This window comes from Elgaria multicarinata, chromosome 13 (assembly GCF_023053635.1).
Source record: "Elgaria multicarinata webbii isolate HBS135686 ecotype San Diego chromosome 13, rElgMul1.1.pri, whole genome shotgun sequence".
Classification (NCBI taxonomy): Eukaryota; Metazoa; Chordata; class Lepidosauria; order Squamata; family Anguidae; genus Elgaria; species Elgaria multicarinata.
The window spans coordinates 9,355,671-9,368,269 of NC_086183.1; the positions used below are offsets into that span (position 1 = coordinate 9,355,671).

General features: G+C 44.3%; 1 protein-coding gene across 1 annotated transcript in view; it reads left to right on the top strand.

The window, feature by feature from the left end:
• The window catches only part of CLIC4 (chloride intracellular channel 4), a 53,027-nt gene that overhangs the window by 28,178 nt on the left and 12,250 nt on the right, over positions 1-12,599 (top strand). The window contains exon 2 of the mRNA XM_063139941.1: positions 2,007-2,116. Coding sequence (XP_062996011.1) covers positions 2,007-2,116 — 110 coding nt within the window. The remainder of the gene's footprint in view (positions 1-2,006; positions 2,117-12,599) is intronic.

Genomic DNA, 12,599 nt, shown 5'->3' on the forward strand with positions numbered 1-12,599 from the left:
TTAGCATTAAAGTCACTTTCCCCCTACATGACATCCTGGGACAGAAAAGCCAGTGGAAGAGAGCCAGTGTGATGTAGTGACAGAGTTCAGGTTGTGGCCGAGTGGGTTCAAATTCCCACTCAGCCAAAAAGTTCACTGGGTGACCTTGGGCCAGTCTGCGTCTCTCAGCCTAACCTACCTCGGTTGTGGTAAGGATAAAATGGGGAGGGGAACCATGCGTGTCACCCTGTAATGGGAATAAGTTAATTAATACAATACAAAGTTAATAAACAAAAGCTGCTTCTCATTTCTTGAGATGATAGCAAATGTAGTTGCTTGCGATTCAAGGATATTTGGCACTGATAACTGTATCGTTACAGAATTGTGGGCTCTAAGAGGCGAGATTGCCACTGAATCCCAGGCTCTCCTTGCCGAAACACCCTAACAGTACCGTCTTCTGTTCTCCAGATTAAAAGCAGACCAACATGACGCGCACACAGGTCACAATTTCAGAGATAATAGTGGACCAGAAATAAGTTTGGGATGAGAAAATACTAACACTAAAACTGAGATAGAATATTAAGAAATACTGAGAAAATACTAACCCTAAAACAATTCCTGCATTCTTGCGCTCGTTTGTCCTGTGTCCCCCATCAACACCCATGTAGGTCTTACATGCCAAGTGTTACATTTCGACACTCAAGTTTATGGGCTTGGTTGCTTTGTTTGTCACTTCAATTCTGATCTCATCCAGACTAGATGTAACAAAACATTTGCCAATTAATTATGCATTCTAGTTGCTGAATATGGATTCAATAACCTCTGTATTCTTTCACCAGGAAGGGCAAGGTACTTCCTGAACAATTTTGCATCTCTTCATAATGATCATAATTGCTTTTTAATAAATACTCAAAATGCTCGGAAGTAAAATGGAACTAGAGTTGTGATAGGTAGATTAGGATGAGTCCGCTTTCTCAACATGTCAGTTTATTGGTAGCTATGACCAGTTGTCAATTCTAGGTCACCTGCATGAGGGTAGTCTTGAGATGTATATTTCATCTTGTGAGGCTTGGGCTGGTTTGCAACGTTGAGGTACAGGTTGCCCTTTTGGGTCTATCCTAATTGAAGGTCTGAAAAGAAATTCCTGTGCGTGACTGAAACCTTTCTGCCTTCCTTCTTAATGTGCCTTGATTTGTTCTTTGGAGACTTCTAGGTTGTCGTCCTTGAACGTATATAGACACATCTGGTTGGAACACTTTATTCTTGCTTCCTGTCTCCATAGAAATTGGAAAGTGGGTACTTTGGAACTTGTGGTTTCGTACAATAAAGTTGTGTGTCAGTGCACATAGAGAGGAGGGGGAGGACCTTGGCTAGATTTCTGCACCTCTTCCAGCCCTTTGGTTTTGTGAACTGTTTATTCCTTGGAATAGGCACAATAACTTTCCAGTCACCACCTGTTTTTGCTAAATTTGTCAGAAAAGCCTTCGCATAATACGCCTCACTTTCCAAACACAGCCCTGTAACTATGTATTTTGGCTTGCCAGGTGGTCATTGCACTGTTTTGTGTTGCATCCTCAAGCAGGCAGCAAAATCAGAAGGTTTGTGGAGGCTTTTGTGAGCTGTGTTTGGTTTAGTGGATCACAAGTTGAACAGGTGTAGTTCTAGGTGCATGCAGCAAACTATATTCATTACTATGAAAAAAGCATCCAGGACTGTCATTTCAATGAGCTAGCGATGGCACATCCCAGTAAGTGATGAGTTCTTGGCAGACTGCTTATTCAGCTGGAAAAGCAACACGGACAATGGCAAAAGTATTTTATCTTTCAAAGGCAGCAATTTTCCAGGCCCTTCTCTTGCGAAACTTTAACGTTTGCCACAACTTGACCATGACCCTCCTCTCTTTCTAGTGGAGCTACCTAGGCCAAGGCTGAAAGGGGGCTCTGTCTGCTGAGCCACCTTTTTAAGTGCCAGAAGACTGGTCTGCACACCTGGCCGACTTCTTCTAATGCCCTTTTCTCTTTTCACAGGCCGGCAGTGATGGTGAAAGCATAGGCAACTGCCCCTTCTCTCAGAGACTCTTCATGATTCTGTGGCTCAAAGGAGTGGTTTTTAGTGTAACAACGGTTGACTTGAAAAGGTAGGAAACATACAAACTCCTGGGACGTCTACTTTGGATCTGGTGGTCTATTTTCTTTGCGCTGCAGCAGAATTTTAAATTTTCATGAAGGGTATGGCTATCAGTGACTGTTAGTCATGATAGCAATATATTAAGTCCAATATCTGATGCAGTGTGCTTCTCAATACCAGTTGCTGGGGAACAAGAGTGGGAGGGGGCTATTGCATCCATGCCCTGTCTGAGGGCTTTCCATTGGCTTCTGACTGGCCATTGTGTGAACATAATGCTGGACTACGTAGCCCTCTATCCTGCTCCGGTACAGCTTTTCATATTATTATTATTATTTATTTATATAGCGCCATCAATGTACATGGTGCTGTACAGAGTAAAACAATAAAATAGCAAGACCCTGCCGCATAGGCTTACATTCTAATAGAATCATAATAAAACAATAAGGAGGGGAAGAGAATGCACCAAACAGGCACAGGGTAGAGTAAAACTAACAGTATAAAAGTCAGAACAAAATCAAGTTTTAAAAGCTTTAGGAAAAAGAAAAGTTTTTAGCTGAGCTTTAAAAGCTGCGATTGAACTTGTAGTTCTCAAATGTTCTGGAAGAGCGTTCCAGGCGTAAGAGGCAGCAGAAGAAAATGGACGAAGCCGAGCAAGGGAAGTAGAGACCCTTGGGCAGGTGAGAAACATGGCATCAGAGGAGCGAAGAGCACGAGCGGGGCAATAGTGTGAGATGAGAGAGGAAAGATTGGAAGGAGCTAGACAGTGAAAAGCTTTGTAGGTCAACAGGAGAAGTTTATATTGGATTCTGAAGTGAATTGGAAGCCAATGAACTGTTCTCAGCGTTCGTGACAGGTGATAAATCCTGTGTGACAAATTGCTTTGTTGACATCACATTGAGGTGTTATAAACTTCTCTGTATGAAGAGTTGATACCATATATAATAACTGCAGCATGCGTATGTTATACAAGATATTGGAAGTTGACAGCAATACCCCACTTTCAATAGGAAAATAAGCAGTCTGAATTTATAGGAATGTTAAAACTAATGAATTATATTCACGTACAGGCGGAGAGGCAAAGATACAACAATTAAATTCAAAGTTGTGTAACTTTTATTGATTATTCAACTTTTTGAAAATCAAACCACGGTTTTAAACAATGACCTGGTTCACACATAATGCTAACCCATGATTTAACCAGTGGGTTCTTGAATTCTTGGTTGTTGTGATATGCGAACCCAGCCTTGCTTACAAACCATAGTTTGTCAATCATGAACACCTGGGGAAAAGAACCCATGGTTTGTTGTTGTGTTGTGAACACTGGGTTGTTTAAATCATGGGTTGTTTTTATGTGTGAACTTTATCTATATGTTGATAGCGCTTGATATAACAAAATCCCTTAGTGGTTTACATATAAATATTAGAGTCAAGAAAGTGAGGCAGGTGGCTACTAGGAGGAGGGCCTTCTCTGCTGTGGCACCCCGGCTGTGGAATGAGCTCTCTAAGGAGGTTCGCTTGGCACCTACATTATATGCTTTTAGACGCCAGGTGAAGACCTTTTTATTCTCCCAGCATTTTTACAGTCTATAAATAAATTTTAACTTGGTGTTTTAAATTTGTAATTTTGCATTGCTGCTGTTTTTATCTGGTTGAGCTTTTATATTGTATTTTATATTATGGTTTTATACTGTTGTTTTATACTTTGAATGTTTTTAAATTTTGTGAACCGCCCAGAGAGCTCCGGCTATTGGGCGGTATAGAAACGTAATAAATAAATAAATAAATAGTCACCTATAAAAACATTATTAAAAGGATTCTAATTACAATAATATTACAGAGCAATACAAGGAGCAAGTGCATTTTCAAGAGGCACTTGAAATGTTCCACATTTCCTGCTTCCCAAACTGCACAGGGGAGGGTTTTCCGGAGGGTGGGTGGCGCTACCAAAAAGGCTTGCTGTCAAGGTGTTAGTTGGCAACATTTTGTCGGTTGCAGAATGATCAGCTAGACCTCCTCTGACGCTCTTAAAGGTCGACTGGGTATGTGTAAAGGGAGGTGGTCTGCTAGCTATCCTGGTCCCAAGTTGTTCAGGGTTTTTTGGGCCAATAATATAATCTTGAACATGGTTTGGTAGGCAGCCAGCGCAGTTCTTTTAACACATGTGTTTTGGAGCATAGCTAGGCCTCCCAGTGAGCACTGTGATTGCTGCATTCCGCACCAGCTGCAGCTTCTGAACCTGGCCCAAGGGCAGCCCCACATAAAGTGCACTGCAGTAACCGAATCATGAGGTTAAAACCATGGGTTGTTTCACAAAGCTACAGAGGCAGTGAGTAAAAGTAGTTAAAAAAACCCAACCCCAAAACAATACCAGACACTCTACATGACAGTAGTACAGCACCACAAGGCATTTGGGATATAGGGAGGGAGTGGGTGAAGGAGGAGGGAAACAAACAGCACAGACATTGAGAAAACCACTTTTTTTTTATCGTCTGCCAGACAAACCTTGGGTAAGGCAATAAACCATGGGTTAACATTATGTGTGAACCAGGTCAGTGTGACTTAGGTTTTTGACTTGCAATGAATTTCTTTCTTAACAATTTAATTCTCAATGTATATAACAAATCTCATTTCCTAAAAGGGGGGGGGAGTTCTTCCCCCTGTCTTCCTGTGCGTGAGTAGAGTTGCCTATAAAAAACAATAGTGAAATTACGGATTTTAGCGTAGCTGGGATTAGTCAGCAGTAGGTCTCTCCCCACCCCCTCCAAAGTTATCATCAGACAGGAATTCCTTCTCTGGAATTTAGGGCCAACCTGGAAGTTCCATCATCTCCAGACAACAGGATGAGTTAGCTGTAGAGTTATTCTCTCTTGGCTCAACTGTCTGGGAACTCTCAGATCCTTTGGGTGTTTTCTTTTTCTTTAGTAATTTCATGCCTAGGGATTTTGACTACGTAGAGAAACCAATACTTGCGGAAGCAGGGAGGAGTTTTGCTTCCAGACTGATAGCAAACTCAATTGAGTAACCTAGTAAAGGGGATGATTATGTGTAAGTTAGGAAAATAGCTTAAGCAGGTATGGCTTATCTCCTGTCTTGCTTGAATTTCTGTTCTGGCTCCGTTACCAGATAATATTTAAGTTCATCGGAGTTTGCTCTTTTGCTGTGCAGTGCAGTACAGCTTTCTGAATAGGGTTCAAGTCATGACTTTTGCTGAGATGATCAGTATTTGGACTTTGGAATGTACCGGTCTCCTATTAGTTCAAAAGATCACAAGGAAGAAATTGTGGGGCACAGCAAACTTATAAACTTGCTGTTCTGTGACGTGCGTTTTCCTTTGTGGTCTTGTTAAATATAGGACTGTGCCAACCAGAGGATATTTCCAGTTCAATTCTCTTAGTAGCTATGGACACAAGCAAGAAATATGCATGGGCTAAACGGGGACATGCCAGCCTTTTCTCCCCACTGGAGCGCTCATATGTTTTCTGCCTTTCTGCAGTCACTAAAGACAGAGGCTTCATTCTTTTCCCTCTTCAGGAATGCAACTTGTGTCTGTGTGCAGGCATTAGACGTCTTTTGTTGGCCAGGGCCGTGCCGTGGTGTGCAGAGTTGAACTTCTCTGAGAACAGAAGGAAAGCTTCTGTTTCTTGTTTCTTAAAAATTGTTTGAGGAGTACTTGGTAAAAAGAAAAGAAAAAGATCTGAGCCAGAGACTTTCAAACTGTGTTTTGGGGACGTTCCTCAGGAGCTGGAGTTCCTCAGTCACTATAATGCCTTTTGGGAAAGTTGGCATGGCGGGCTGCCCACCACATGCTTTTTCTGCAGCCTGCAACTGCTGGTGGGGGCTGGGGAAGGGATAGTGCTTGTGGCATTCCAGAGTGCATATTGCCTATGCTTGGCAAAAGTGAAGGCCAACAGGGCTTGGCAGCACTTCCATCCGCTGAGAGTGCTCCTACCGGAATCCTCTTCAAGGAACTGGGATTTTCGAGCAAATACGCAAAGTTTTCCTCAGCCGACAAATTGCAATGGAAAGAGTTCCCTAAACGGAGAAACTTTGGAGACCACTGGTCTAACATATTAACCTGCTATGCATGTAACACTCAATTCCTGGGTTAAGCACCTCAGGAATTGGTGTGGCTGCACATGTTCATATGTTAGACCTATGGTTTGTTGTTGGGTTAACTCTGGGTTCTTCAACACCTAAACATTCTAGAGTTCCTGGGTTTGGACATCACAGTGTGATATGGCTGCAAGAAAGGCAAATGCTATTTTGGGCTGCATTAATAGAAGTCTAGCTTCCAAATCACGTGAGGTGCTGGTTCCTCTCTATTCGGCCCTGGTTAGGACTCATCTAGAGTATTGCATCCAGTTCTGGGCTCCACAATTCAAGAAGGATGCAGACAAGCTGGAGCGTGTTCAGAGGAGGGCAACCAGGATGATCAGGGGTCTCGAAACAAAGCCCTATGAAGAGAGACTGAAAGAACTGGGCATGTTTAGCCTGGAGAAGAGAAGATTGAGGGGAGACATGATAGCACTCTTCAAATACTTGAAAGGTTGTCACACAGAGGAGGGCCAGGATCTCTTCTCGATCCTCCCAGAGTGCAGGACATGGAATAACAGGCTCAAGTTAAAGGAAGCCAGATTCCAGCAGGACATCAGGAAAAACTTCCTGACTGTTAGAGCAGTACGACAATGGAATCAGTTGCCTGGTGAGGTTGTGGAGGCCCACACTAGAGGCCTTCAAGAGGCAGCTGGACAACCACCTGTCAGGGATGCTTTAGGGTGGATTCTTGCATTGAGCAGGGGGTTGGACTCGATGGCCTTGTAGGCCCCTTCCAACTCTGCTATTCTATGATTCTATGAAATAACCCAGGAGTGGGTTGTTTTGGAAGGTGGAAGTGACGTTTGCTCCTCTGTGACCATGCCAATTCCTGGATTGTTTAACCCTGGAGTTGAGTGTTATGTGCAAACTGGGTCATACTCTTCTGTATTTAAATTAGTAATGCTGCTGAATATGTGGAATTGGGAGGTTTGGAAATGAACCCCCAAAGCCATTGCAAGCAGAGCCCAAGCTACTCAGATGCTTGCGCCTGGCTTGTAACAGCACTCTTCTGCTGATACTGCTGCCTACGTTCCCTGTCCAAGCTTATGGAGCAATGGGGAGGAATCCCCCTGGGCCTTTGAGAGGATGGTTAGGGACCATAGGAACTGCATCTTCCATGGTTCTTGATGGCTTGGGATACTTGCGAGCCTCTAGAACCGTATGGGAAGTTGCCCCACTTCCAGGTAAGTTTGAGAAGGAATGATAAGAGGATGGGCAAGGGGAAGCCGGGTTGGGGGAAAGGAATTCTGCTGGGTTTGAATCAGGCCAAGGTTCAACAAGTTCTTTTCTGCCCATTCCAAATTGAGCCCAAAGGAGCTTGACCATTGCTAATTCATTGTATACCCCCATCCTGTCCTGTAGGCTTAAAAAAAACCCTCTGGCCAGCCTGTTTGGGCATTTGTCCAGTGAACTTAGAATAACCAAAAGCTAGTGCCGCTCCCTCCTTGTCAGCTTGGAAAATGTGGATGTTCTTTTTACCAGAGTATTTATAGCAATGTTCCATGGGGCTAAACTGTCTCTACCACAGGCACATGAAACCGGCTTTTGTCCTCTTTTGGCCAGATCTACGTTAGACTTTGTTCAGAGCTTGGAAAAACACCAGCGGCTTAACTATTGGATAGTAATGACTGACATTTCTCTCCCTCCTCCATTTCCATTGCTTGGTGCGAGCCAGTGTGGTGGTGTGGATCGAATGGGCATGAGCAATCCAGGTTCAAAATTCGACTTGCTTAATGGCACTCTTTGGGTGGCTTTGAGCTGAATCTGCCTCACAGGGCTGTTAGAATACAATGGCCTGGTTTGCACATAATGACAAACCGATATATGGATTGAATATGGATTGAGTGGCTTAGTTTACACATAACAACTGGATTCGCACAACACGGCAACCTATCATGGGTAGCCAGCCATGGTGGGTTGTGATGTCCGAACCCAGGGCATTTACCATGGGGTGGCTTATTTTTCAGGAGCAAGCCATGATAAGAATCCATGGCTTGTTATAGGGTTATTCTTGCCTGTGATGGGTTGTTCTCATCCGAAGCTTGGAATCTGATTTTGGCATGGGTTATGGCAATTGGCTACGGAGCCACTTGGCAAGAATGGCAAAAAACAAAACAAAACACACACACACACACACACACACACACACACAAGAACAACCCACTACTGTTCCTTCCTTGCAAGCGATCTTATTTATTTATTTATTTATTACATTTTTACACCGCCCAATAGCCGAAGCTCTCTGGGTGGTTCACAAAAATTAAAATCATAATAAAACAACCAACAGTTTAAAAACCTTGGTTGCTGAAGTCTACTTAGCAAGGAGTTGTGCTGTGGCAGCCTGAGCCCCCCTCCCTCGGCAGTCTCCTCCCCCCACCTCCTGTGGTCTTGGCTGCTCCAGTAGTCAGTGAAGTAGTTTCTTCTAACCCATATGAGCCAGCTGTGTGTCTTCCACACTGAGACTTTGAAGGAGCTTGTTATCTTCCCAGCTTCGTTGGTGTCTTCATTGTGCTCTTCTTCTGCTCCTTTACAGCAAGATGTTTCCAAAGGATTTCCTCACAGAGTAAACCTCTAAATGTCTGAAGCAAAGTTAGCTTTGTATCCTTTTGGCAATTCAGGTTGTCCTATCCGTTACCATGATGTTGTGTGTGAAATTTCTTTCCATTTGATCAACGGAAAGGGGCCTATATTAACATTAACCCCTTTGGGGTGAGATCTTAGCTGCCTTTTGCCTGCCCGAGCAGTGCGTTTTGTCATCCGCCCCGCCGTCTCGCGTTCCCCATTGAAGCAGTTCTTGCTCTCGCTCCCCTGCCCGCCCTCTAATAAAAGCAGCTAATAAAACACATAAGACGGCATGTTAAGGTTTACAGTTTTAATTACAAAAACAATGCCCGGCACGGGGCAGGGGGAGGAATCGGGACTGGGGAATTTGGCTTTGCTGCCGGGAGCCAGGAAAGGCAAACACTCCCCCCCGCCCTGAACATACAGCAAAAAGGCCATTGACGTAGCGAGGGAGCAGGAGACCATGAGGTTTGGCTGCAAAGTCCCCTGGGATACAGGCAGGGAGTGGGTGGGAGGACTAAGTGTGCAACAAGCCTTGGAGAGGTGGATTATCTGTCAGCACCATTGTGAGTAAGCAAATGCACACCCAATGGTCTGAGGGTTATTTGCAGGGATGGCTTAGCGTGATGTGTCAACCCACCCAATGACAACCCATAGTATGAGTTGAGGGGCTGTTATATGTGTAACCTGCCACTTTAACTGTTGTGTTGCTAACCACGAACAACCCAGAGCTGACAACCCAACAAACCATGGGTTCTCTTCCTAGGTTGTTCGTGGTTAACAACCCGTAGTTAAACCCATGATGAAACAATGTGCAAACCAGATCAGTGGGTTATTCCATTGAATTCCGCTTCCCTGGATGCTGCCCTGAGCTACTTGGAGTAAGTGCAGCATGGAAGTTTTGGTTCGTGTGCGTATATGGGCAGGGGTGCAGGTTTCATTTCTGTACCGAAATGGGACTTCAGTAGAGCCCCAAGTTCCATCTGCTAGAGCCTGGTGCAACCCCCACCCCAAAACAATTCTAGCCCCATGAATTTCTTTTGAGTACCAGAACATTCACACACACATTCACTCCTGGCAGCTACAAGCTTCCTTCATTTCAGCAATATAATTTAGGCGTGTGTGTATGTGCACAGGCCTTTTGTTGCTATCCTTAAACAATTGGGAGTGAGAAATCCTTGCTGATCTATTGCAAATCACGCAGGGATCTACCAGTTCTACCGTCTAACTCGCCCTTCTTGAAGCGATGTCCATACAGCTTCACCACTTGCAATGTCTGTGGAATTTCTGTTAAACAGATGGGGATGCAGCTTTGTGGCAAAGCAGAGGATTAAGCAGCACTCACCTGTGGTGAGTAAGATTTGCCTACAGGCAGGGAAGGGTTTTATTTGTAAATAAGATGAGGCTTGGCTCTTCTAGGCTGTGGTGCACGAATGACATGTACTGTTATATGCAGGCAGGTTGGTACAAATGTTGTAACTTTTTTTGACTCAGTTGCCAGGCTGAAATAACACTTCCTGCTTTTGGAGGACAGCAGCCCCCCCCCCCCCCCCGGCTTGTTTCCCCACATATGTTCTCCACCTTATCCAAATTGGTACTTGGGCCGTCTCTAGAGATGGATGGGTATGTTTTTACTGTGCTCCTGCCTAACTGGAAAAAGTTGCATCACGCACAGCCTGAATTTCTGGTATTAACCTGAGAGCTACTATTGGCTGTGGTTTCTGTTGATGTGGAGTGACTTCACTGTGCCTTGGCATCTCTCTAGTGAACGCCCCGTAGGCTTTCTTTTGGAGAGTAATGTGGAAACCCAGTTCTGTTTTATCCTGAGTGCCAGTAAGGATTGGTTTGGGAATGTGATCCTAGGCATTCCCTTCTTAAAAACAAATAAATCAGGAATTGACTTAATTCCCTTCCCCCATAATTAAGCACATAATGTGTGTCTCTAGAAGTTCACCTTGTGCATTTGGACTGGTGCAAACCTGCAAAGTAAATCTACAGAAGTAGTGGGGAAAGAAAGCTAACGTGGAACTGATCGGTTTGGATGAGGGTCAGGGGGATTATGCCAGCAACTGGCTTTAATTTGCCTTCCCTCACTTTTTTGGGTGGGTGGGTGGGTGGGAGAAAGATCCACAGTACATTAAGACGTTCTCCCATCCCCATCTCTCAAAACTTTCTTTTGGCAGTTGATAAAGGTTTGGTCTTACCTGCTCTGAGAACAGCATGCAGCCTTCACAGCCGCTAAGTACACTTTGCCATTTTTGACTTAAGCTATTTTTTCCCTTAAAAGGGATGTTTTCGAGCCAATGGGAGAAACTGGAGTAGAGCCACTCTAGTAATTTCCTGTAATTATTGTGGGTGTACACAGCAGTGTTTTAATTGAAGCTTAAGCTGCTTAAGGTATGTAACTGACTCACAAATCTCAGCAGCTTTTGGAGAAGGACAAATTAGGGACGCTTCGAGTGTGTGCTCAGTCTGGGGCAGGTTTGCAACAGTTGGGTGTTCCATCTGTATTTCTGTTTTTAAACAAAAACTCAGGAGGCACAGAGTACAGCGAACAAAGGCTTTGGTGTAGCATTGCAGACAATTCATCTGCCGTGAAGTTGCATGGCTGGCATATAAATGAAAGGTCTTCTATAATTGGGTGTTATTCACACCTGCAGTTTATTATTTAGCATTGGGCCCCGTGGTTTTGTTAGGAACCCCTCGCTGTAATTTTTCTTCAAAAAATTATGCAAACTGAAGTAATGGAAAGGCATCAAATTGAACCTGTCCTTACTACCACATTATAGCTGTATTGGCAGGTCTGGTGGCTAATTTAGGCTGTGGATTTTTGCCACTGTTAAAGGTTTGAGATCTAACCCAGATACCCACAATCCACGAAGGTTCTTATGTATGTGCCATTGAAATTAAAGGGATCCACGCGAGAGTCCTTGCATTTAGCGTACCTGCAACCTGTTCATCTGCTTGTCCATACAGCAGGTGTGGTAAATGGTGGGTTTTGCCTGATCCCTACTGGCAGGTCTAAAACGCTCACATGGTGACATGCCACTTAAAGAAGTAATTAAATCACAGTCACAGTTCAGAAATTACACCAGGGATCTCCAGCCATTTTGCCTGGTGGGCACATTTGGGATTTTGAGAGAGTGTTGTAAGCGCTCTCACAAAATGGCTGCCCTAGGCAGGCTTGCCCACTCATAAATTGCTGCCATGATGACACCAAACCTTCATTTTCCAGAAACACAGAATGCTAATTTCTCAGCAAGAAAACGAGTGGGACCAAGAGAAAAGTAACTTCCCCAAGAATCTTAAGTACAAGGCAAATTTGGGGGCTGAACTACAAAACCCAGAAACACTCCAAATAAGGATGATGCCAGAGAACAGCGCTTCACTTTGTAACATGCCGGCCTCCCAGTTAAAAAAACCCCATTTGTTTAAATAAAAAAAAATAATCATAAGTAAAATGAAGATCAGGAGGGGACATGTTGGGGCCCATGGGTTCCATGTTGGAGATACCAGAAGGACACTGAGCCTGATGATCATCATAACTTGTTGGAGGCGAAAAAGCCCACAGCAGTGACAGCCGAGCCCAGCCTCCTGCTTTGTATGGGGCTTTGTTCCTTCCCCTGAAAAGCTGGAAGCAGCTTCTCCCTCCTCCAGCATCGCAGTCCACAGAACCCTGGCGGAAAACCCGATTTGAATGCATCCTCTCTATCCTGTTCCATTGGCCCAAGGCAGGTTCCCTTGTGCCGATCCCCCTTCCTAACTCTTTCCAGGGTCTCCTTTAAAACCTTTGTTTACATATGATCACATCTAATATCCTTTCTTATGCTCTTTCT